General features: G+C 44.1%; 1 protein-coding gene across 4 annotated transcripts in view; it reads left to right on the top strand.

The window, feature by feature from the left end:
- Positions 1 to 26,724, top strand: part of KAZN (kazrin, periplakin interacting protein) — a 739,264-nt gene that overhangs the window by 652,833 nt on the left and 59,707 nt on the right. For all 4 annotated transcript variants that reach the window (XM_089688889.1, XM_089688888.1, XM_089688890.1 and 1 more), the window contains exons 6-7: positions 5,198 to 5,334; positions 26,222 to 26,392. In XM_089688889.1, coding sequence (XP_089545015.1) covers positions 5,198 to 5,334; positions 26,222 to 26,392 — 308 coding nt within the window. The remainder of the gene's footprint in view (positions 1 to 5,197; positions 5,335 to 26,221; positions 26,393 to 26,724) is intronic.

Here is a 26,724-nt window from a genome sequence, read left to right as displayed (position 1 = left end):
GACTTGGCTCAACAGTTTGGGGTTCTTCTATATGACGATAATGAAGAAATCGGAGTAATAAGAAGTGTCACAACCACTATGGAGTGGGGATTTTCACACTGTAGACCTGATTCAACAGTTTGGGGGTCCTTTTATTTGATGATACAGTGGAGACCAGAATAACAAGAGATACCCCAACCACTGAGGGGTGGGGGATTTTCACAGTGTAGACATGGTTTAACAGTTCAGGGTCCTTTATTTGAAAGCACAGAGGACTACTGGAGGATAGGGAATTTTCATAGTGTAGGCTTGGCTCAAAAGTTTGGGGTCCTTTTATATGATACATAGACCAGAATAACAGGAGATACACCAACTGCTGGCGTGGTGGGGAATTTTCAGTGTATGCTTGGCTCAACAGTTTGGGAGCCTTTATATGACAATACTGAGGAGACCTGAGTAATCAGAGATACTCTAACCAGAAAACGTCCAACTAAATTTCTCTAAGGAATCGTATAACCTTTTTGGGCTGATATGTGAACTGGAGTTGCCAGTGATAAGAGTTTGTAATGATTGTCCCATTTTCCTAGAGTGTATGTTGTAAAAGTGCAATATTTTGCAACAGACGCAAAGCAGTTTATTTACTACAGCTGGAGAGTGCAAAATCAGGCTCACTTCTGCATAGAAACCAATCAGCTTCCAGGTTTTATTGCCAAAGCTTAATTGAACAAGCTGAAGTTAGAAGCTGATTGGTTTCTAGGCAGAAGTGAGCCTGATTTTGCGCACTCCAGCTTTAGTAAATTAATGTCCAATACATTTCCTAAAATAAGGCGAGGAGTTCAGGTTGCGGCTGTTGGAAGCTTTGCACCATCACGACTTACCATTGTCTGACATTTCAAAAGTGCCTAGTAGCGACATTATGACCTATTTGGCTGACATATTAGAGGCGCTCTAGGACCCTGGCATGCAATAAGTGTCATATAACACCTCATATGTTTTTATGTTGAATGAGGCTGTCCGTTGTAAAAGTACAGCTTGTAAAACCAGGCACTTTGGTACATGTGCCGTGCATTCAATGTATACATCTCCCTGCACTAGACAGAAAAGGCAACAAAATGATTTCAGTTCAGTATACCTTGAAGACACCATGTAATGTTGGGTTAATATCACAACATGGTGTTTAATCCTCCATTGTATTATGGCTGGCAGAGTGCATGTTATGATTCCCGCTATGAAACAACTGCGCTTTTTATGCACTTGGACGGTTTCTTTTTGTACAAACCTGTTTTTAGTAGTTTTCACTGCAAACAGCCTGAACAAAATAAAAACACATTCCTTAATTTTATCATAAATCCAGAACTGGAATGTAGGTGCAAGTTAAGACTGGATCTCCGACTAAAGGTAATTTCAGCAAAGCTATGAAACTTCAATTTTCTCTTTTGAAAAAGTCATAAGGGCTGGAATTTTATTAAATAACGTTGACTTAAAAGCCCTTTTAATTTAATTTAGATTTTAGTAAGGCTTTTCTCCCTGGGGACACTAAATACATTAGCTGCTGTTGGGGCAGATGGTGAGGCTGCCATCTTGGATTTGCGTAGTAGAATATCACACTAGGGCACATTTTAGGCAAGAGCCAATTAACCTTCCACCATGTCTTTTGTGTATGGGGGGGGGGGAATCTGAGAACCTGGAGGAAACCCATGCAAGCACATGGACACCATGTAAACTTAATGCACATAGTATCCAGGCCAGGGCCTATAGCCTTTTCCTATTTCAATGACTTCTCAGTAGGTAATTAAGGACTTTGGGTTGCCCTAACTTACTTGAAAGAGTCCCTATTATTATTATTATTATTATTATTATACAGGATTTATATAGTGCCAACAGTTTGCGGAGCTCTTTACAATATAAGGGAGACAGTACAATTACAATACATTTCAGTACAGAAGGAATAGGAGGGCCCTGCTCATGGAGCTTACAATCTAAAGGAAGGTGAATTGCAGGCAGCTAAATGCATAGATATATGTGAGCTTTGCAAAAAGGTCCTGCACCTCTCTGCAGACTATTCTGGACCTACACAATATAGCCTGGTCCAGGAACCCTCCAAGACTGCGTGGACAATTAAAAAGCTGAACACATTGATGAGGCCATCATTGGACCCTACAGTAAATCTGTAGAGCCCCGACTGGCTCAAAGTGACTCTTTCTTCTTCTTAGTGCTGCCTTGTAGAAGATTATAGGAGATCTCAAGACTTGGATATGTAAGCCAGGCATAGCCAAAAATACGTTAATGTTTTTTCAATGCACACATAATTAGATTAAATGTATAATAAAGAGTTCAGTTGTATGTATCCTCTACATCAGCCTTTTTCATCCAGTGTGTCTGGGCACCCTGGGGTAACTTGACGTTTCCTCAGGGGTACCTTGGCTGATGAAGTCTACAAATTGGCCAAAACATAACCAGCGAGTGGAACAAGCCTGCCTTTTAGTTGCACAAAGTCACAGGTTTTTATTGTGCACCATTATAACCTTCTAGCTGCTGGCGTGCTGACAACCAATTACATCATCAGTTGATAAGGAGGATGCTGGTTGCCGGCACAGCATTCTTGTTTGACCCTCCCCTGCCCCTCTCCATCAATGCTGGGGTCACATTAGCTCAGTGATGAAGAAAAACTGAGGGAGAGGAGAAACATTGGAATACTAGTCAATACCAGTTTGCAAAGGTGTATTTGCTTTGGAAGAATAAATCACCTCTAAGGCTGGGTGTCCTACGTTTGTGGATGTTGCTGCTTTATTTAAGTAGAATACTTTTTCACATTTTAGAATGGGGTGTCTCAAGACTGTCCATAATTTTAAAGGGCTCCTTGGGACTGTCCATAATTTTAAAGGGCTCCTTGGGACTGTCCATAATTTTAAAGGGCTCCTCGGGACTGTCCATAATTTTAAAGGGCTCCTTGGGACTGTCCATAATTTTAAAGGGCTCCTCGGGACTGTCCATAATTTTAAAGGGCTCCTCGGGACTGTTCATAATTTTAAAGGGTGTCTTGACTGAAACACTGCTTACATATTATTACGCAGACAGCTTGAACTTGGAATAATACAGAAAACAGCTGATCTTTCGTTGTTATTGCTAGTTTTAGGTCTATGATCTCTCACAGACCTTTAATAAAAGGTGCAAGACACAAATGATCACCTATGGAAGTATTGTATAGGTCCTTGTGTGTAATATATCTCATGTCTTGTTATAGCACATACGCTACAAAACGCTAGTTTAAAACGTTCCAGCATTGTTTGCCTTCATCTTGGTCTTGACTGGAATGATCAGAATGTGTATAAACCCATAGGAGCTTGGCAGAAATATTAAATGTCTATAGTTCTAACCACACAAAGCTGCATAACATGAGGGCTTGGGCAAACCAGCTTCTTTGACCTTATCTCTACTGAAGCTGAATTTAAAACATCAGAAGAATACCCATCATGCGTTGCTCTGTTCCCTCGGCTTTTACCTAAGCCATGTCCACAGCAGGGTGAGGGACAGATTGGCTGTACAATATCTGCAGCATATCCATTATTGATTTTAGAGCCCATTCATGTAAGAATGGATTACAAGCTAAAGAACCGCAAGAAAGCTTGACTGAACTTCAGTGAAAATATCAGCTGCCAGTAATGTTCTGTTATATTCAGAAGCAATTTCTTTTCTTTTGAACTGTGAGCTGCAGAAAGTTCTGTACTGAAAGTTCGCAATCAGTTCCTTGCTGCTGTGAAGGCTTCCTATGTTGAAGGCAACATTGTATATAGCATCTCCCAGAAGTGAGTGCACCCCTCACATTTTTGTAAATATTTTATCTTTTCATGTGACAACACTGAAGAAATGACACTTTGCTACAATGTGAAGTAGTGAGTGTACAGCTTGTATAACAGTGTAAATTTGCTGTCCCCTCAAAATAACTCAACACACAGCCATTAATGTCTAAACTGCTGGCAGCAAAAGTAAGTACACCCCTAAGTGAAAATGTCCAAATTGGGCCCAATTAGCCATTTTCCCTCCCCGGTACAATGTGACCCGTTAGTGTTACAAGGTTTCAGGTGTGAATGGAGAGCAGGTGTGTTAAATTTGGTGTTATCACTCTCACTCTCTCATACTGGTCACTGGAAGTTCAACATGGCACCTCATGGCAAAGAACTCTCTGAGGATCTGGAAAAAAGAATTGTTGCTCTACATAAAGATGGCCTAGGCCATTGTTCTGTGCTAGCTGTAGTCGCCCTGTGTTAACTGTACTCACCGTAGTCGTTCTGTGCTAACTGTAGTCACCGTAGTCGTTCTGTGCTAGCTGTAGTCGTTCGGTGCTAGCTGTAGTCGTTCGGTGCTAGTTGTAGTCGTTCGGTGCTAGCTGTAGTCGTTCGGTGCTAGTTGTAGTCGTTCGGTGCTAGTTGTAGTCGTTCGGTGCTAGTTGTAGTCGCTCTGTGCTAGCCGTAGTCGCTCTGTGCTAGCCGTAGTCGCTCTGTGCTAGTTGTAGTCGCTCTGTGCTAGTTGTAGTCACTCTGTGCTAGCCGTAGTAGCTCTGTGCTAGCCGTAGTCGCTCTGTGCTAGCCGTTGTTGCCCTGTGCTAACTGTAGTCCCCCTGTGCTAACTGTAGTCACCGTAGTCGTTCTGTACTAGTTGTAGTCGCCGTAGTCATTCTTTGCTAGCCGTAGTCGCCCTGTGCTAACTGTAGTCGCTGTAGTCTTCTGTGCTAACTGTAGTCTTCTGTGCTAACTGTAGTCTTCTGTGCTAACTGTAGTCTTCTGTGCTAACTGTAGTCGCTGTAGTCGTTCTGTGGCCCCATACAGTCCGATAACTTTACAGTTGTGTCACAGCCATTCTGATTGTATGATGCTCAGTGCTCATGTATGGTTCTTAGCTTTTCCTTCCTAACACTGCATCCAAAACGAATATTTAGACCAAGGTAAATGGTTATTTCCTTTAAATATTGAAGACTAAAGTGTGTGCTTTTCATAGGGTAAAGGAAGTGTATATAAACATGGGAAAACCATTGAGGATCAGAGCTAGGTTGAATGTTCTAAAAATAAGAACTGATGTCAGATGGTCACAGCATCCTTTTCTGCATTATAACACTGGAGGCCTGTGAAACCTCCTCAACAGGTTTTTGCAGTTGCGGCATGACTGTGTTTTTGAATCGTGTATTAAATATTTATAGCCATTTCTCCGTCCTGTTTTGCAGCCATGAAGGCAGATCGCAGGAGATTAAAGTCGGAAAAGGCCGACCTGGTGAGCCAAATGGAGCAGCTGTATTCCACCCTAGAAAGCCGGGAGGAGCAACTACGTGACTTTATTCGAAATTATGAGCAGCATAGAAAGGTGAGAGCATGAAATGTCTAACTATAGGGATTTTTATTTAATAAGGTCATCTGACACCATCAGGAATATGATGATAAAGTGAACCTGTGCTTTGCAGGGCAAAACCACAGAAGTGAATAGAGAATGCAGAGCACACTGGCATAGTGTAGACTGTGTAATGAATCATTAAGACAAGTAGTAAGGCACTCACAAAGTACATGAGAAGTTGGTATTTTCCTCCTGCTGCTTGTGACCGGTCCACAAACAAGTAGTGATGATGTCCAGGACCATGTGAATACAGCGTCTCTGCCCACCAGAACATCGGCTGCCTTTTCTCAGCCTCAGCAAGTTCCTTCTCCTACTCTCCGCCATACATCTGTGTGTTTGGAACGCATTTCGGGGCCTTGCTCCTTTGTCTGGCAAAAAAACTGGTTTACTGAATCGCGCCTTCACTAGTGTTGCATGCACTTTGCTCCCCCGTCACCGCTTTCAGCTGCCGGGAGTGAAAGGCAGAATCTTTGAATAAAGCTGGCCATATGCTGTTAGATTTCTTTTATTTGTTCACTGAACGTGAGAAATCAAACAGAATTTTCTATCCTCCCTAAACAGCATTGATTATCTAATCCCCTTGCTGGGCTATTGTATTCTTGCAGCTTATGGCGGGAGCTGTTAGAATGCCTGAACTGTTGGCTTTTCATTCAGTGAAAAAAAAAGTAATCTGACCGTTTCCTCCATCCATGCTAAACAGCAGGGAATGAACTTTCGTTGGGCTATCGCAATCTGACAGCTGACAGTGGCAGCTGTCAGAATACCCAGACAGCAGCTGCATTTGATGGAAGCAGCGTCTGTTGGGCTGAAAAGTTTCCAGCATACTGCTATGACAAAAGTCAATCAAATGGAGTATGGGCAGGAGCTGCCTATTGAGCAATTTTCAGTTGGTTCAACAAGGACCTCAACATTCACTCAAGTATGGCTAGCTTAAAACCGAAGCTGCATTCATTCCAGTGATGCAGGGTCCCAGAGCTCCTTCAACGTCTGCTGACATCTTCAGCCGGTCATCTTCCAGGCTGCTGATCTTCAGATGTTTTAATTGACCAGGCCACAATTACATCACTTCCATGCATGCAGATTCCAAAATTGTACATTGAGCTGTGTGTATCTTCCTCTGCAATAAAAATCCAGCCTATTTACCTTTTTTCCCCATTTTTTTTTTTGTTTTTTACTAAAGTTCCCCTTTAAAGGCTAGGTCACCTTTGGAACATGTTACACCTGTTTTTAGGATGTAACGTGTAACATGTTACAGCTCCTGCATCTACTTCCCCCCATACCCCCCCCATCCTGTGACAGCGGGCACAAGGGTTCCTCTCTTTGCATCCGCTGTCACTTTTTTAAAGTACTGTGGCTCCGCTCCCACATTCATGTCATTCAGTCACTGCGGCAGACAGACTTATATTGAATGAACTGTGGGCATCAGCATGCTTGTAGTTCATTCACACTGCCTACAGTCATGCAATGACAGCCCATACAGAGGTACAGACAACAGAACTGTAGGCAGTGTGTGCCGGAGCCTGACATTGAACCCGTGATATGTAAATTGTGGATCTAATGCTTTCCAGACTCCTGTTTTAAAAAAATAATGAATGCACTTTTTTTTTACCTGCTAAAAGATGTTCCTTTATTATGTAATATGTAAAGGTGAACTTTTCCTTTATGCTCCACATTGGGACTTGCACAGGGCTTAGGACTCTCCCATATGACAGGAAGGACAGCCTACGTGGCCAATCACCAAGCACTATGGCTGTCATGTGGGATGAAAGGGAAGCTCCCCATACACAGAAGTGCCAGGTACATCGTTTGCTCTTAGTGTAAACAAAGTGGCTTGCTTGTGGTGAAGGGATGGGCAGCAGATTAGTGAACCTACTACTTTACCCGCAAAAAGATCCTAACTGAGTAGCACATTTACAAATTAGTGAACTGCAACTTAAAACTAAAGCAGGCCATACATTCTACAATTTTCTTTTCTGCAGCCATGGGTTCCAGGAATGCAAATTGCTCAATTTCCCCATCAGCACTGAGTGTGCTGATGGGGAAATCCCTCCCTCAGCTCTCTTGTGCTCTGCCGGTGGGGAGCCTTTCCTAACAAAACACCATGATCACTGCTAGTAGCTATGGCCTCCGACAGTGATCAAAAGAAAAATACCCGTCAGGCCGGTTGTACTGAAGTCGATTGGTATATTGATTTCAGTACAATCGGCCTGCCCATGGATGGATTAAATCTCTGCCTGTCCCTGCTGAACCAACCGAGTTGCAATCCATCTATGGCCAGCTTAAAAATCGTTATTGACTTTCTGGAATAGACAACAGGATATTCAAACCACACCCGCACATTTTTCTGCCTCCACTCATAGATCAATGGCACCACGACCAAAGTGAAATGTACCTGAAACGTCTCCCTTTTCGAGTGATGTGGATTGTCCATTATATCTCCGATGAAAACAGCTGCACCAATAATGCATTATGTAACTGCTATTATGGGGCCCAGTGTGCTTTCAGCTTAGCACCTGAATGATATTTCAGCCCCTGCAATGTGCCCTGAATTCAAACTAATCTTTTCATGCTGCCTACTCATCAGAAGCCCGAGTTCACTTTAGTGTTTACATAAAGGTAGCATTGTTCCAGATTCCTTCACTCCGATTTCCACACTAGCCCCCTCTATTCAGATCTAATCAAAGAGGCGTACAGAGAGCAGTGGATGCATTGTTCAGTGTATTCCTGTACAAGATGTGCGCAGACTGCATTCACACCAAGAGTTTAGTGCACATTCCTCGAAGAAATCCAATTCTTCTTATAGCAGAGTTTTCACTCGGTTTATCAAAAGTGTCCGAGGCATGAAAGATCAACGGCTCTATTACCCCACAGCAACCAGTCAGGTTCTTCCTTTATTACAAAGGTATATTCTGATTGGTTGCTGTGCTGCAACATGGACTGATAGATGTATGCAGGGGTGGACTGACAACTCATGGGGTCCCCCTGGCAATAGGGGATCATGTGGCCCCTGTGTCCTTGCCCACACTCAAAGCACACCCAAAAAAGCCTATAGCTCCCTCGGAGATAGAATGACGTTCATCTTCACAGCTCCAGACATCCCTGGGAACGACAGTCAGGCTCTACACCATGAAGCAGCCAGCAGCCTCTCTCGGATCCCACCTGGTTCCCATGGTGTACGTGTCCCTTCTTTCATTACTTCTTCTGGAAGGAGGTGCTGCCCCCCTAAAAAAAAAAAAAAACGCTGCCCTAGGCAAGTGCCTTGTTTGCCTCGTGGTAAATACGCCCCTGGATGGGCCAGAGAACAGAAGCGTGAACACCTGGGTGTTAGCAACCTTAACCCCTTCCTACTCAAAGCACACCCAAAAAAGCCTATAAAAGGTACCAGGGGCATTTCATGGGGCCCCCTACTGACCCCGGGCCCTCGGGCAGTGCCCGAGTGCTTGAATGGTCAGTCCGCCGCTGGATGTATGTAATATAAAAAGTACCCATTGGAGAAAAGAAGAAAGAGAGAGTGCAATGGGTAGAAAATGCTATTGTTTTTTATGCAAAAATCCATTGCTTATGTGTAGAGAAAACTTGGGCCGCTCACAGTGCTCTCAACTTTGGGATCGATGCACCCCATCTTTCCTAGAGAACAGTCATTGAAGTCAGCGTAAACCCAATTGCTAATCTCATATAAGCTTAACATGCTAATGTCATTTTAAAAAAAAAATGCAATATTTTACTAATACCTGGTGATCCTGCCCATGAAGCTCTTTGTTCAGGCACTTCCAGTTAGGGTGACAATGCTGTGTCCCTGTTCTTAAAGCTGGCTAAAAATGCAGAGTGTAACTCTGAGATGTTGCACTCCTAAGCAGCCTGTGTACTAGATCAGTAAATGGAAAGTGGCCTCAGCCTAGATTCCTAAGCCACAAATTTCTCCCCAGTCAGCTTTATAACTAGGCTCTGTGGGCAGGGTGAAATGCATTGGATTCATGGCCTTGGAGGAGCCTATGCTGAGGACACTTTCCATTTACTGATCTAGTACACAGGCTGCTTAGGAGTGCTGCATCTTCGAGTCACACTTTTCACAGTAACCTAGGATGGGCACTTCAGCTGCCAGCACTCGAGAGTTCGAGAGTTATGGGCCTTTAGAAAAGGTTGGATAGGCGCTTGGAGCTGCACTCTAAGAACCTAAATAGGTTAAGTTGGCTGTATATTGTCTGAAATACGGCCAGTTCATCAGGGACTAGCTGAACTTCAATCCATGTGCGGCCATGCCTGTATGACAGAGCATGGGCTTGTTGGAAAATTTTTCTCAATCAGCTAGCTGTAGCCATTGAACAGTTTATTCAGGAAGGCGAGAGTCCCTGCTGGGAGAATGCAGTGTACCAAAAGGGGGTACGATACCTCACCTGTGTGGATGGAAGAATATATATATTTTTTTTTTATCCAGCAGAATGAATGGGAAAAAAAGCAAATTATCTGTGTCCTGCTAAAGCCCACTGTCGGCTGAAGTCACAGAGCAGGTCCAGACTCTGTAAAGATCCAAACCATATGGTCGGGATCTACGCAGAAGCCCGGACCGGCAGCTGGCTCAGCCTCTTAGCTGTTCCCCTGGGAGACTGAGCCAGCCGATCCCTCTCCTCCCCAGCCTGGCGCTGCAGAGAGCTGGAGACTGACAGTCACAGCTCTCTGCTTAGAGCGGAGGGGAGAACTGAGCAATCAGCAGTGTTTGATCGCTCAGTTCTCAATGTGGAGCTGGTGGAAGACAGTTGCAGCATCGGATCAATACTGCATCCACCTAGGTGAGTATAATTTTATTGTTTTTTCTTTAAACCTCATACGTCTCTTTTAATTGTTCATCTACATTGTCTCCCTGTCACATAGGCTTCTGATAGAAAGTGATCATTGGCGTCAGTTTTTCCAACATTCCCATTCAACCTCTGTCAAACAGGGTGGCCACACATTGATCTAAATTCGGACAGTCCCTGCTGAACCAGCCTAATTTCGACCTGTATATGATCAGCTTTAACATCCATTTATTTATGGTTTACTTCTAGTATAATACAGGAGCTCTCTTATCCTATGTAGAATAAGGTTGACCAAGCCATAGTCCCCAGCCATTGAAGGACCGCAGTCCCAGGTTGCCCTGGTAGCCATGCCTGTGGCTCAGCCTGGCCTGCTTTGCTGTGACTTGCAGTTCTAGAACTCCTGACATTACTTACCTCCGGCAAAGAACTCATTGTTCCTAGTCTGCTGTTTTCTTTTTCCTGCCAGAATCCCTGTAAGCTCCAGATGTTAGTCACTCCGTCAAGGTGATGACACTGTCATCCATGTTTTGGAAAGAGGAAGTACGTCAAGGGCGTAGGTGACAGAACAGTTGTCTAGTTGTAGCTTAGGCTTCAAGGAAATGAAATGTACACAACCACGACAGATACTACACCTCTCAATATAACCATAATGCAGGGAAACGAATTCTACACAATACGAAAAATCCTGCACTACTCTATACAATGTGTTCAATGTGTCTATTCCAGGGTGTACTTAGTCTACAGGTACCCCAGCACTCAGTTCTGCTAGCCAGAAAAAATGTTGACTTTATACTCTACAGTATTTTCAGTGAAGTGAGCCTTTACAAAGAGGACCTGCATGTCCTATAAACTCATGTCAGTGATTGCTGTTTGCAGTAAATGAGCTTATATATTACATGGAGGGAGTGCTGGCCTGCCTTCCCGCTTAGTTTCTAGCAGCTCTACTGTTGGCCTTGCATCCAAGAAGAATGGAGGTGAGAAGTTTGCGCGCAAAATGGATACACCTTTTATTTTTGGGACCATTCACAACTGCTACAACAGGGGTCTTGAATTAAAATTCATGGAGGTCCAGGCAGTCAAATTTTCTTCCAACAGAGGTCCAAAACTCATGTTTGCTCTGTAACACATCACAGTCTCCTCTGTACATTAGTGTCCTTAGTCCCCCCCCCCTTTACATCACAACCCCTCTTAACATCACAGTCCCCCTTTACATCCATGTCCTCAGACCCCCTTAATGTCACAGTCCCCCCTTCACATCATAGCCCCTCTTTATATCAGTGTCCTCAGTGCCCCCTTCACATTACAACCCCTGTTTACATCACAATCCCCCCCTTTACATCACAATCTCTCTTAACATGACAGTCCCCCTTTTCATCCATGTCTTCAGACCTCCTTAATGTCACAGTCCCCCCTTTACATCCATTTCCTCAGCCCCCCTTTCACATAATAGCCCCCTATTTGCATCAGTGTCCTCAGCCCCTTAACATCGCAGTAAACCCCCCCCCCCCCCTTTTTTTTTTTTTTTTCATCCACACTTACAGTCCCCATGGAGAGCCGGTTCTCACTTAATCGCACAGCAATGTGTTCTGCGTCCTGTGCGACTCAGTGCTCAACATTTTTCAGCCTATTCATTTGAATGGACTGAAACTGCAGTGAATCACAGGAAAAGTAGTGAATTCACTACCTTTCAAAACAGCAGTGCACCAAAGCATGTGATACCATGCAATCTGGCACAAGCAAACTCGCTGCACTTGCAATCTGCATTCGAGGTGTCATTAGGATTATACTGACACCTGCAGTAGATCACACTCCAGTGCGTTTCGAGAAAACTTTGGATTCCTTGTTCTAGTATTCGATGTCAACACGACAAAAAGAACAGGTGACTCCCCACCAGTAACATGGGCAGCAATAAAAAGCTGAAAAATGTTCTAACCCCTTCCTGCTCCAATCTGTAACCTTCATTCTAAAACTAAAAAAGACATTTTGGCTCTACACTTTAATCTAATATGCATGGGAGAAGGAAGCATTCATTTTCTTTTTTGTAGGCTATCAGAATACAAGATTTTTATTTCCGATGTTTAAAATATCTCAGAATGTTCTAGTACCTGTTGCAGTTTTTCCAGCTGCTCTGGTGGGCTCATGGTCAACTGCAGAGTGACTGCTCTATCTTCAGCATATCCTAGTGACCTTGGGATACATAGGGTTCCTTTGGTCGGGATACCTGGCTGTTTACCTATTGTAACCAACATAGTTTGGGGATTGTCTTCTAGGATCTTTCTTAGTGGTGCTAGATGGAGATAGCCAACATTGTATTGGGTTTTAAGCCTTCAAGAGTCCACAGCATTGTTAAAGTAAATAGAGCAACCCTTGTCCTCTAAAAATCCCATTTTTAAGTAAACCTTTCAGAAAAAAAAATACTGAAACTGCTACCGGCTATTTCTTTGTAAAAGCACAAACTCTGGGGATATTATCCACATTATTGTCACTCACCCAGAATGAGTACGCAGAAGGTTAGATCTGACTTGGTTGCATACTTATTCCTAATGACTCCCCAATGTATAAAGCCAGAATAAGGATGAAAGCTCCTAAGCTCACATCTGTTATGCCCCATTGCTGGTGTCAATGGAAGGAATTGTAATCCTTTGCTGGTGTCAAAGGAAGGAATTGTGCTTCAAAGTTGATATCAGTGGGAGGAATTGTGCCCTTTTGATGGTGTCAGTGGGAGGCATAGTACCTCATTGTGGGTGTGAGCGACAGGAATTATGCCACATTGTTGGTGCCAGTGAATGGAATAGAGCCCCAATGGCTGGATAAAGGCAAGCAAAGGGCCACATCCAGCCCCCAGCTTGGAGACTGCTGCTCTAGAGGTATAGGGGGAGGTTTGGGGGTAATTGGGTGATGTCTGGAGATCCCCTTTGAAAATGGACCAGGAATGGTGCTTCTAATATTACTTTCCTGACACATCCCGTCAAAGACTTTATGATAGTCCTTGAAAGGACACTGTAAGAGCCAGCCTTAATTTTATTGTTACGCGTGACAGATGCCTGAGCTGATATCATTGACAAGAACGCATTTGAGATATTTCAGACTCTGCTTTATGTAAGTATTCATACAAGATCGATTTAGCGGCCCCTTAAAACATAGTGTCTTTTCTATTGTTATTCTCCGGAGATTGTCTATTAGCAGATGAAGTCCTGCCAAATTGAGGTCGTTCTAGCCCTTCTGCGACTGTAAAAGCTCTTAATTGGTAAATGACATTAGCACGCTTACCTAACTGGCTTTGTACACCTTAGCCATTTATAATGGGAAGATCTTCTAGTCTTGTCAGTTTGAAGACTGTAAACACTCGAGAATGAATTAACAGGCTATAAACAGCTGACACTCTCCCTTCTGCCGCATGCACCTCTCGTTCTGTATTAAACCGCGATTTAGACACCAGCAGTTATCTAGATATGAAGCTCTGGAGGGCAAGTGAAATAAGCAGCTCTTGCTTATTCCGAGAGGGCAGCGTGGATAAAAACCCCATTAATTTCCTGCTGCTTCAGTCTGGTGAATTCTATTGGACAGGAAATTCTTCTGCCGAGGAATTGGACAAATTCTGTCTGCTGTAGGAAATGAAACGTGCGACTCGGAGGAGGCAAAGCATTTGTTAACTGCTAATATTATCCGGGAGATAGGACAGTTGTGCTTCACTGTTATATTACATGGTTAGTTATTATAATGGTCAAGTATGGCACTAAAGATCAATGCGTTTTGCAACTGTACACTTCAAGATCCGTGCCGCAAAATCTCCATGAATTATGGAATATATTGTATACCTAGATTTTATTTAGCACTTATATTGGGTGTGGTAGTGCAGGGCATGGGATGCCTGGCAATACCAATTCTCCAGCTTCACTTTTGACAGGTTCACTCTTTCATTCCAGTGTGCTGTGTGGTGGTCACCATATTAGTAGAGGAGCAAGTTAGCAACAGAGAGGGCTTCCTATTCCTAGACCCTGATGACACCATCAATGTAATCTACTCATCAAAATCAGGAGTTGGGTAGGAGGCATGCCTATAAATCTCCTGATTGGCTCCTGGGAGATTAGTAGAATGGAGGGTGCCTAGGCACTGCCACGTGTGAAAGCAAATGCTGCTTCTCATAAGAAAGATATGCTAAAGATGTATTTTTTACTGATTGGTTTTCATATTAAAGGCATATGTCAGCAGTCATTGTATTCCTGCATTTGACATGCATTTGGAATGCACATCAATCACAGGTCCATAAAACTCTGGTGAATTTAAAGTGGTTGTAAAGGCTCAAGGTTTTTTTACTTTCATGAATTCTATGTGTGTGGCTTCCCCCAGTCCCCCCTAATACTTACCTGAGCCTCATTGTGCTCCAGCAATGTGCACGAGAGCAGTGGCTCTCCCAGGTCTCTTCCTCCTACTGTCAATCACAACCAGTGAGCCAATGAGGAGAGAGCAGGAGCAGGGCTGAGCCATGTTCCATGTGTGAATAGACATCAGAGCAGTGGCTTGGGAGTGTCCCTGCTCAGGTGCCCCCATAGCAAGGTCTCCGCAAGAGGGAGGGGCCAGGAGCGCCGGTGTGGGACCCGAGAAGAGGATCTGGGATTTTCTTCAAAACCACTGCACAGAGCAGGTAAGTATAACATGCTTGTTACTTAAAAAAAAAGGTTCACCTTTTCACAAAAAAGTTTCAAATATTTTTTTTCTCCCAAACTAAAAGGTTAGCTAACTCCAAATATCCTGGCCAGCCTTCTGGACCCCACTCCACACAGCAGCCCTAATGCCCTTTGCTGCCAGTGTAGAGGCCGATACACTGCAATACTCAGCCCTGGAGTGAGTATCCATCATAATGCCCAAGATGGCAAGTGCCTATTGGTCAGCTCAGCCACATGACCCTACTGACCAACGAGGCTTCTTCTTCCCCCCCCCAGAATAGCGATATTCATTCTGCATTGTAAATTTTGCCCCTCGGTGAACAAGCCACTTGTCACTAATGCCTAGTACACACAATCAGAATATCGGATGAAAAATCCTGCTTTTGAAGCGATCGTATGACAATCCGATCGTTAGTACACAGCTTTCAAGAGCTGATCACGACAGTTCATATGAAATTATCCGAAGGCACAAACAAGAAAAATGTTCTCATACGATACCAGAACTAATGATTTTTGTTTAAAAAAAATCAAGTGAGCAAGACCGTGCATGCTCACAAACAAAAGAATAAAGTACAATACATTACATCACTTCCAAAGTTGTATTCTGTCGTACAAAATTTTCAGAACTTTTGTAACCTATTGGTGTTCGATATGAAACTAGCATGCAAAAAAAACTAGCATACAAAACTTCTAATGAAAGTAGCTAGAAGCCTGTACGGGGATTTTCTCTAGGACAGGAAGTGACCCAGATGGTCAAGGACCACAAAAATAATTTAATGCAGATTTTGGCCATTTCTTTTCTAGCTAAAATCGTCAAAAAGAAGTTTTGGCTTTAAATTTACTTTAACACCTAGTTCTAATTTTTATTAATATCTGCAGGCAAAATGTATTTTCTTTAGCTTTGGATAGCGTAAGGAAGGTTTGGACCATCTGTCTGGTTTTGATTGTTTGTGTCCCCAATGGAGATATTTTGCCTTAATTCCAGTTTTACAAGCAAGCAAAACATTTCTGGCTTCAGATCCCCTTTAATGCGGAGTTCCTGCCCCCACCACCTCCCAAACAAAAAATTAAAATTTGCAACTACAAATACTGTGGCTGCTGCCTTAATAGTAGGGCGCTTACCTGTCCATGCTTCCAGCGGTGTCCTCACCCCAAGGTGATTCTTCAGTCGGGTACTGGTGCTGCCATTTTGACTAAGGGAAACCAGCGGTGACGCCAAAAGGTTTCCTACTGTGCATGCGCTTTGTGAATGGGCTTCAGTCCTCTGGGACCTTGGAAGTGTCCCAGAGGGCTGCGGAGGGTGCTGAACTCAGCCGGAACTGGGAACCGGTACCCGTCAATACCCCAAAGTGATACTTCAGTCGGGAACTGGTGCGACCATCTTGACTAAGGGAAACCAGCAGTGACACCGAAAGGTTTCCTACTGCACATGCGCTTTGTGAATATACTGCAGTCCTCTGGGACCATGGAAGTGTCCCAGAGGGCTGCGTGGGGTGCTAAACTCAGCCAGAACTGGGAACGGGTACTTGTTAAAACCCCACGGCGATTCTTCAGTCGGGAACTGGCGCTGCCATTTCGACTAAGGGAAACCAGCGGTGACGCCGAAAGGTTTCCTACTGCACATGCGCTTTGTGAATATACTGCAGTCCTCTGGGACCTTGGAAGTGTCCCTGAGGGCTGTGTGGGGTGCTAAACTCAGCCAGAACTGGGAACGGGTACTTGTTAAAACCCCAAGGCGATTCTTCAGTCGGGAACTGGTGGTGCCATCTTGACTAAGGGAAACAAGCGGTGGCGCCGAAAGGTTTCCTACTGCGCATGCGCTTTGTGAATGGGCTGCAGTCCTCTGGGACCTTGGAAGTGTCCCAGAGGGCTGCGTGGGGTGCTAAACTCAGCCAGAACTGGGAACGGGTACTTGTTAAAACCCCAAGGCGATTCTTCAGTCTGGAACTGGCACTGCCATCTTGACTAAGGGAAACCAGCGGTGACACCGAAAGGTTTCCTACTGCGCATGCGCTTTGTGAATGGGCTGCAGTCCTCTGGGACCTTGGAAGTGTCCCAGAGGGCTGTGGGGGCTACTGAACTCAGCCAGAACTGGGAGTGGGTACCTGTCAAAAGCAGGTAGCTGCTCAACCCCCCCCCCCCCCCCAAAAGATGCCAAATGTGGCAGCGCGGGGGAGGCAGAAAAGCAGCGCTTTCACTTTTGGGTGGGACCCCGCTTTAAACCCAATCTAATGCTGGTGCACACGTTACAATCTGATTGTACAACCTCTGTAGAATCTCCTTCAGATGTACCATTTAGTGTGAGGACCTATCTAAAAACAATCCATTGTATTTATGTCCAGTAAGGTAGGCCTATTCAGAACATACATTTCAAACTTTCACATTCAGAAAATACCCCGGGCGCACATGTACAGGTTATTGTCAATTTAAAGAAACATCTGCATTTACAAGAGCGCAGCCGCCTCCAGACATTTACTCGTATGGCAGGCTGTATATGGCACGTGCGGCTTCCTAGACGTGGGAAAAAATGTTAAGAATTTAAAATGCCTGCATAAGCTCCATGTACATGACAGTAGCTCCATTTCTGTATCAAATCCTTTGCACTAAAGTTCAACACTTGACAATTTGTGTGCCATTTACAGTGTGAGCTGCACCCTGTCCATCCGGTGAGCTCCCTGCCTTGGTCCACGCTACAAACCTTTATCCACATTGTATTTCTGCTGGAATTTTTTTTTTTTTCTTCTGATCTTCGGACTTCCCACAATGCCTTGCAACAGCTGCTGGAGGCAGGTAGAAATGGCTGCTCAGCGCCCCAGCCAGAGCAACAGTAATAAAAAAAGATTCAATAAATTGCCTGAAGGAGACTCGATGCGAAGGTACACTGCGTGTTACAACAGATTAAATATTTTTTTATGATAATGCCTCCTGTAACCTGGTCCTTTTTATAGCTATTGCATGCAGTAAAGAGAAAACAGTCCACTAAAAATGCGCTTAAATATAAGGAGGTATTGGAACGGCGGCTGCTTCAACAATTGTTATCATGGTTGGTTCACCGGTTGTAGGAAGACAACATTTTCGCGGTGTGCAAATATAGCGTGCAGATTTCTAGTATACCAAATATAGTGATTACAAGTGTTTTTTTTTCTATATGTGGACATGCATTTACCATATAATATATGACAGAAGTCAGTGCATGCTTTACATCCCCCTTAAATGACACCCTTTTTCACTGAAATACAATACTGCTTAAGGGCTGCTGTAAACAGTAAAAATAAATGGCTTTTTGTTTTGTTAGGTTTTTCAGTTGTGAAACGTTTATGAAAGTGTAAAGCCTTGTTCACACACGCGATAATGCCCGTATAGCATGAAATGATCATTTTTGGCAGGGCCTTAACTACCAGGGGTTGTGTGCAGGCAGCCCATTGAAGTCTATTAGGATGCAGCAGCTGCACAAACATAGCCACTGGTCTTAATGTGACAGGTGTGTGGGTGCAGGTTGGTGGCCCCAAATGCACACTGTCTGCATTCAGGGCCACTCACCCGCACGCTTGTCACATTACGACCAGCAGCTATGTCTGTGCAGTCACTGCATCCTATTAGAATTCAATGGGCTGCCTGCACTCCACAGCTGGGAGTTGAGACCCTGCCCAAGACAACCCATTCATTACCCATATGAACGAGGACTTAGTGGAACTTCTCTCTCTCAATCGACATTGACTGTTTTTAATCTTTATGCCGCTAGCATTAGTAAATATATAGGGAAGTATGTCATATTTACTTGTTAAGCTTTTTTTTTTTCACATTTCTTCAATTACTTTCTACTATCCATTATTATTATTATACAGTATTTATATAGCACCAGAAGGTTTGCTCAGCGCTGTACATTATAGTGGGGGACAGAACATGAGACAATACAGTAGCAATACAATACACGAGAGGTTCGAGGGCCCTGCTCTTTAGAGCTTACAATCTAGGAGGGAGGGGATAGTGGTACAGGAGGAAGTGGCTGTGGGGGATGGAGTGGTAGGAGTGAAGGAGATCGGCTGTTAAGTGAGGGTGGGGTAGGCTTCCCTGAAGAGATGGGTTTTCTGGGTGCGCCTAAAAGTGAGGAGGGTAGGTGACAGTCTGATGGATTGGGGTAGTGCGTTCCAGAGGATGGGGGAAGTCCTGGAGAAGTCCTGCAGTTGGGCGTGAGAGGAGGAGACCAGGGAGCTAGAAAGCAGGAGGTCTTGTGAGGACCGAAGAGTACGGGTCGGGTGGTATTTGGGTAGTTTGGGGCAGTGTTATGGATAGCTTTGTATGTCAGTGTTAGTATTTTGAATTTAATTCGTTGAGCAATCGGAAGCCAGTGGAGGGAATGACACAGGGGGTGGCAGAAGCGGAGCGGTTGGTAAGGTGGATGAGTCTGGCCGCAGGATAGACTGAAGCGGGGATAGCCTGTGTTGGGGTAGGCCGGTGAGAAGGGAGTTGCAGTAGTCCAGAGGTGAGATAATGAGGGAGTGAACGAGTTGTTTAGTAGTGTCTGGGGTTAGGAACGGACGTATTTTGGAGATGTTGCGGAGGTGGATCCATGCCTAGGCAAATTATATCATACATCCCAGGAGTCTTCAGGAGAGGAGGAGGGGTTTCTTCAGCTAAGCACACCCTCCTGCCTGTGTGCCTGAGCTAAGGGCAGATGGATTACAGGAAGTAAATGCTACAGGAATCTTCTGCCCTTACTCTAGGTGTTTTTTTTTCAACTAGATATTTTATTATAAGAAAGCATGGAGACATGGATGGGTGAGTTTAACTAAATATTAAAATTAATTAAATAGCATTTTTTTAATGCTTTGAGCATTAGAAAATAGGTAAGAATGGTACAGTATATCATACTTGTTTTAAACTATTTTTTTGTTTCTTCAGTTACTTCCTGGGCAAATGATGTCATACATCCCAGGAATCTTCTGGAGGGGAAGAGGGTTTTCCTCAGCTAAGCATGCCCCTCCTGCTTGTAACCTGAATTAAGGGTAGATGGATTCCAGGTAATCAATGCTACATGAGCCATCTGCCCTTAATCAAGATGGCCATGGCCAGAAATGTTAGGGGGGGTGTTATTCAAAGTGATTTCTCAGCAACATGAAGCATGGAGACCTAGATGGACAAATGGGCAGCACCATGGCAGTTGCAGATCAAACAGAGGCCAAGATGTCTTTGGCTAGAAAGGATAGGAGGGTTTAGTTCCGCTTTAGGTTCTGCCTTCTCGAGCAGCATAAAGTCACTTTTCTACTCCATTCTGCCATATAGAGCAGGGGTTGCCAAGTATTTTAGCTCAAGGGCCACATTGTTTATTTTACAAATATTCATGGGCTGAAAATAATCTGTTTTATATGTGAATGAGCAATCTCCAAGAAATGTCAGAAGCCCCCATCTCATCAGAGACTCCCCTTTCATATCAGAATCATCCGTCACCCATTCTGCCTTACCATCTTCACCACAGCAGCAGCATGGCACAGGGCAGGAGGCAGAGCAGATCCTCTTCTGAATGCTTGGGTGGCCTTGAATAGCACCACCCTGGATCAGCATCGTGTAATGAATGACGACGCAAATTTTGGCCACTCAGCATCATTTGTTATGGTGTTGGTGGTTGGCCCGCCTGCACCATAGAAACGCATGACTCAAATACGGGACAAGTTGCTGAGAGCCTGGTGAAATTTTTGTTGCAGGCTGAATGTGGCCCTAGGGTTGTAGTTTAGAGACCCCTAGTCTAGAGCAAGGAAAGGCAGCCCACTATGGAAGTTTCAAATCATCTTGTGCAATCCTGCTTACTCTCCCTGCCCTTGCAGAGCAGAGCTAACGATCAGGCAACTGTGCTGTTACATGGAAGGAAAGGGTGCAAGTCACATGCTCTGCCATACCCAGAAGTACTGGGGAATTTTCTTTGATCCCTGTGGCTGAAGTAGGGTTGCCACCTCATCCCTTTTAAAACCGAACACATATTAATTACACAGGTTCTGAGGCCAATTTTTTTTTTTCAGATAAGGCACCAAGTGAATTTAATTATCACCTTAATAAGCCACAGATCCTGTGTAATTAAAATGTGTTTGGTTTTAAAGGGATGAGGTGGCAACCCTAGGCTGAAGTGAGTGGTGGGGCAGAGGGAAAACCAGTATATGCCTTCTGGGGTTGGGGGGGGGGAGTTAAAGTTCAACTCCAGTAAATACATTCCAGGTGCATCCAAACAAAAGATGTGCAAGTGATATGGGTTCATTTTCTATCTAAAGCAGCAACAGCCTGTGTAACAAAACCTGTCCCCTGCCAGTTTTCTGCAAAGAAGGGCCCTTGATCTCTGTGGGGAAGCAGTGGTCTCATTGCAGAGCTCAAAACTATAGCTCATGCTCCCTGCTGATTGGAAAGCTTTGGCTCTTCGTATGGGGAGGGTTGTACCTCTGCAAAGAGGCCACTGCTTCCTCACAGAGAACGACGGCCCCGCTCTGCACTATGCTGGCAGGGGACAGGCTTTTCTTAGGCTGTGGCTGCTTTCTAAACAACACAGACTGCAAGGTTGTACTCACACTGGCAGTTAATGCGTTGACTATAGACTTTGGAATCTACAAAGCACAATGCCAGCTCTTCCCATTTTGCTGTACTTGCCGCTTTAGGCCATAGGTGAATGAAATCATAAATCCTATGGGACACAATAGAGTCTGTGTCTGAAACAAGCTGGGTAGAGAGAGAACTCTTCCTGTGCCCAACTATTTGGACAGCTGTCACCTACATGCCAGTTACTGCCGGTGGCAGGTTGAGTCTTCATGAAGGTACATTCCTGGGTGTGGGATTGTTCACCTTTTACGCTGTTCCTGTGGTTGTTTGTCTGCCAGCAGATTTGCCCCCCAGAAATGTACTTTCTCTCTTCAAAACAAGGATGACCTTCAGTTTAGGGCAGGCGAGGACGCCACGCAGTGAATTCAAATGACTAGGAATCCGCACATGACATTTCTGGTGATTAGGATTCTGGAGCACTGTAGTCGTCCAGCTTGATGGAGGTCTGCAGAGCTGTTTTAATTCATAAAACCAATAGAAAAGTTTTCTGTTCAATTTGCAAGGATCCCTTTCAAGGTTATGTACAACATCTGCTCTTCGTTTTTTTATTTGCGTGCTATAAAACAAGAACATCTGGAAGTTTCTCCATTCAGGGACCAATATTTCTGGACTCCTCTAAACAACCTGCTTAATTTAATTACTAGGTGTTCTTAACACATCATGTAACATTTTAAGCAATATGTATTGTATTTATTTATTTTTTGAGTGGACCTAAACTCAGAGAGTAAAAAATGACTGTGCTTACAGGAAGAACTAAAAATGAAAAAAGTATCCCTAAAATTGTACCCCTCGCTTTAAATTCCTCCTTAAAATAGCAGTGCTTTCCTGTTGCTTGAGCCTCATGGCTGTATGTCTGCAGTGTTAAATTATCTAAGGCACTGCCGCTTCTGACTGCTAGCCTCATTAGATTTGGAGTGAGATTCAGTAATGTCACTACTCTGCTGCTAACTGTTCTCCTTGCTGGAGAGAAAGTTGTACCTGAAGATCTGTAGCACAAGGATCCCCCTGCTTCCATTTCTTTGTCTTTCTGTGCTTTCTCCACCTCTATCATTACAACACTAGTCATCAGGGGAACAGCTCTGAAATGTGGAAGCAAAGCTCTGCTTTTCTGCCTAGATGGCCACCTCCAAACAGACAGTGCAGAGTATGGCATGGTAAACCAGTAACAGTGAAAAGACTGACTGTGCAGGGAGCACTGGTCTCTTGTCTTTTGCTCTCTGCTTCCATTTTAAGGGCACATCTTCGACAGTTCAGATTCTCTATAACTACTCAAGACTTGGTCCATTTTAAAGGGGTCAAATCAGGACAATAAATAGACTGCCAATACAACTGTGCTAAAGTCCATACAGGTTACCTTTAATCCCAATATAATTTTGGGTGGTCTGATTTGGCAGGATTTTTATAATGCTTCTAAGACTTAGTATTTTGTGCTTTGGAACTAGATAAAACACTCATGGTATGTACCCTAATACAGACATGAAGGTACACCCCTAAATAACTGATTAGTCCCCAGCTTCTGAACACCACATATTGATTGACAGATGGCTGTACCGTCCTTTCGCTGTGACTGACAGCAGCTCAGTGAAATGCCACAGAGAGCAGGGAATGTGGAGGTTTGTGAGTTTTGTCATCCATTGCTATCCTCCTTCCACATCTGCTCATATCTAATGGAAGATATTTACCTGCTTTGCAGACCTAAGGTTTTCATCTTAGGTTTAAGTCTCTTCTCTGATAAAATACACCTACCTGTCTGCTCCCAGTTTTCTGCAGCATGTAAACTGCGCATGCCCAGCTCAGCTTGCATTGCGCGCACGGTCCCTGTGTGCCAGGGTGATTGACTTCTGCACATGTACAGGTGTTGCATCATCCCATGCCAGCCAATGGAGATGCCCAAAGACTGACACCCAGGAAGAGGATACCGACAAGGGACCCGGACTGTTAAGTCAGCCATATATGGATTGAATCCCTGCTGAACTGGCCGAGATTAATTCTATCTGTGGGTAGGTTGGTTGTACTGAAGTCGATCCATCAATCAACTTCAGTATAACCAGCCTGTCAGATTTTTTTGCATGCAGTTACTGCCTGCGACTATAGCCATCAGTGATCACTGAGTTCTGCAGGCAGGGAAGGCTCGCCGGCAGAACACAATAGCACTGTGGGAGGGAGGAGGGAGTGTTGATGGGGGGAATCAAGCGAGTTTCTTTTCTGCAACCCATGGTTGCAGGAAAGCAAATCGCATCATCTATGGCTTATCTTATTTCTCAGCCACTGTGTCTCAATAGACATGAATGGGACTGCCTGAAAGAAGATGCATGGAAAACCTGTGCATTCCATGTAGGCAAAATACGGCCCCCATGTGAGTGTAGACTTGGGTATGTCCATGTGATTGAGGCCTGAAGAGACCCTTTCACCAACAGGGTCATTTGCTTACTTGAAACAGTCTTCCTTACCAAGAACAATTGTTTTAATTGACTTGAAATGTGCCTTTTTAACTTGCTAGCAAATCGATTAGTCCAAGAAGAGTCAATTTGCTAGTACAGCCCTCTTCCTCCTTGCACATCATAGCCCTCTCCTCTTTTGAGAGTGTTTAATTACTGTTTGTGTTGCGCTCCCCTCCCTACATAACCTCATGTAGAAGCAAAGAGGATACTATAGAGCAGCCTTTCTCAATGTTCGTAACATGGAGGAACCCTTGAAATAATTTTCCAGTCATTTATTATCTACAGCTTATGGTACATTAGCATGATGGCCATTATGAAGAATATCCCCCACATTACAGAATGCTTAAAATATTATTAGTGTCAGTGGTTGCCTATCTGAGAGGCAGAAATGAATTGTTGAAAGGGGGTCGGTGAGAATGATGTTCCTTCTACTGGTGGTCAGAAGGCCAACTTTCCGGGAAATACAAATATCAGTGGTGCTGTTGCTGGCTCTGCCAAGTGGTATTGGTCCTGGAACTATACATTCACCATGAGATGGGAGATCATTCAGCCACAGCTCAGCAACCTCTGGGCAAAGCCAAGAGTTCCACAAAATCCTGGTTGATAAAGGCTGCAACAGATTGTCACTTGAGTCATTGCTCTGATTCTGCTGACATCACATCCAAAACACAAAGCAGTGGTATCAGGGTCTTTAGATGTCTACACAAAGAAGGCTTTTACAGGAAAGTAACATGCCTAAAAACATGCTAAATGAACATATGGCACTGGCCTCCAAACTGTGGCCCTGGGGCCAAATGTGTCCCTTTGCTTGCCTTTATCCAGTCCTTGAGGCATTATTCCTGCCACTGACACCAACAATGGGGCATAATTCCTGCCACTGACACCAATAATGGTGCACTATTCTTGCACTGACACCAACTATTTCTCCCCTTAATACTAAAAATTGGGCATTGTTTACTTGCACTGGGCACAGACTGAAGGACAGTAAACTAGCCCTTTCTTTAGAATGTTTTGAGATCCTAGTCTCATGGGAAGATTGTTGAAATAAATGGTCTGGCAACAGGGTCTCTTTAAGGTGCCTATGGACTGCAGAACAGGTCTTTTTCTTCCATAATCCTGCACTCACAAGCTATCTTAGTGGAAACAATTGCAATAAGCTCTATCCCTGTCCAGTTAGCCCCCCCCCCCCCTTATAGTGAGTGGTCAGGAGTGTCCACTGTAGCCATAGACATAACATTGCCGCGTGACCCCGCCATAACGGGGCCACAATGTCTTTGCCAGCTTTATGTAGAAATCCGCTCTGAAACACTAGAAGATTTATTTCTCCTTTGTCCTCTTTCTGCTTCCGCAGTCCGTTCAGGAATCTGTCTTTTTTTTTTTTTTTTTTTCCTTAACCGTTGCATCAGCTGGAATCAAAGGATATAATTAAAATGGCGCAGGAATTCAATTCTCTCCCGGTATTGTCGGTTGTATCATGGTCAATTTGAATCCAATGGCTGTCTATGAAGTAAAGGAGAGCAGGCAGTGTAATTGGAGGCCCAGTCTCATTCATTGTTCCTGTACCGGTTAATGAAAGAGAGTGGAGTCATGTTGTAATGCAGTATACCCACGAGCCCGCTGCCTTACTGATCTCCTGAAATTGAATCGGCACATACAGAGAGCCCACGGGCTCAGATGTAGGAAATAGTTCATATAACAAATGCAGCCTCATCACTTTATGACTACCAGCCAAACGGACTCCCTGCGTGTTTCTATATGTATAAACCCAAAAGCAGACATTTATTATATTGCAGTTTACCAATTCGTAGATGTGATGAATGCATTTGTTTTCTTTTTTAGACTGACTTTCTTCTATTTTTAATCTGGTGGTCCAGCCAGTAAGTCTGTTGTTTTTTAAAAGCACAAGCTCTCCAGCTGAATGTATTAGTTTACTTGGATGAGACAAACCATTTAACACTGACAGGGGTGCTTAAATGTTCAACTTTTATTTATTCATGTGAGCTGAGCTGGAGTTTGGGTTCAATTTGTTAGTGTATGTAAATCTGCTAGTCCATCTAGCACTCCCCTAAGACTGACAGTGCTGCTTTCCAAAGGCGCCCCCTGTGGTCCTTTATTCAGAGTGTGGGGTGCTCTAATACAGGAGGTGTGTTACTGGTCGGATCACCAGGTGAAAACCAGAGAAAAAATCCTAAAAAAAGTAAATTAATGCAGCCACCACATCTAATGATTGGTAAGTTGTAATATATTTAGTTTTTTGGTTTGGGGTTTAAATCCACTTTAATTACATTCCCCTTCATTTGGCCTGTCGTATTTGGCAGCAGTGTGGATGCAGAGTGAGTGATCATTGACTTGTACTTATCTATTCTACTTTTTTTTTCAGGAGAGTGAAGATGCAGTTAAAGTATTAGCAAAGGAAAAAGATCTTTTAGAACGGGAGAAGTGGGAGCTTCGTCGCCAGGCCAAGGAGGCAACAGACCACGCCAGCGCCTTGCGATCGCAGTTGGATTTAAAGGAGAATCGAATCAAAGAACTTGAAGCCGAACTTGCAATGGTGAGATATATAAATCAAACTCACTTTCCTACCAATATATATTTGAAATGGTTTTAAAGCGACTTCAAACTAATCGTGCCCATAGAATATGTACCTTATGAAGAAAGTGAATACCTAGCTCTCCTGTGCCACTGAACACCAGACTAATTGAGAGAAATGGCCAGCCTAGGTCTTCAAAAACCGACACTTCCTGGAGTGTCAATTTCTTGGTCTCACAATGCTCAGTGGTTCTTTCACCAACCTCCACATCTATATTGCACACTAGTGACTAGCAGTGCTTCACGGACCAGGAGATCGACACTCATGAAAGTGTGGCTTCTGAAGAAGACCTC

Source organism: Staurois parvus, unplaced genomic scaffold (genome assembly GCF_062004578.1).
Source record: "Staurois parvus isolate SC_StPar_1 unplaced genomic scaffold, SC_StPar_1.0 ptg000458l, whole genome shotgun sequence".
NCBI classification, from domain to species: Eukaryota; Metazoa; Chordata; class Amphibia; order Anura; family Ranidae; genus Staurois; species Staurois parvus.
This window is presented reverse-complemented; position numbering and strand designations above follow the sequence as displayed.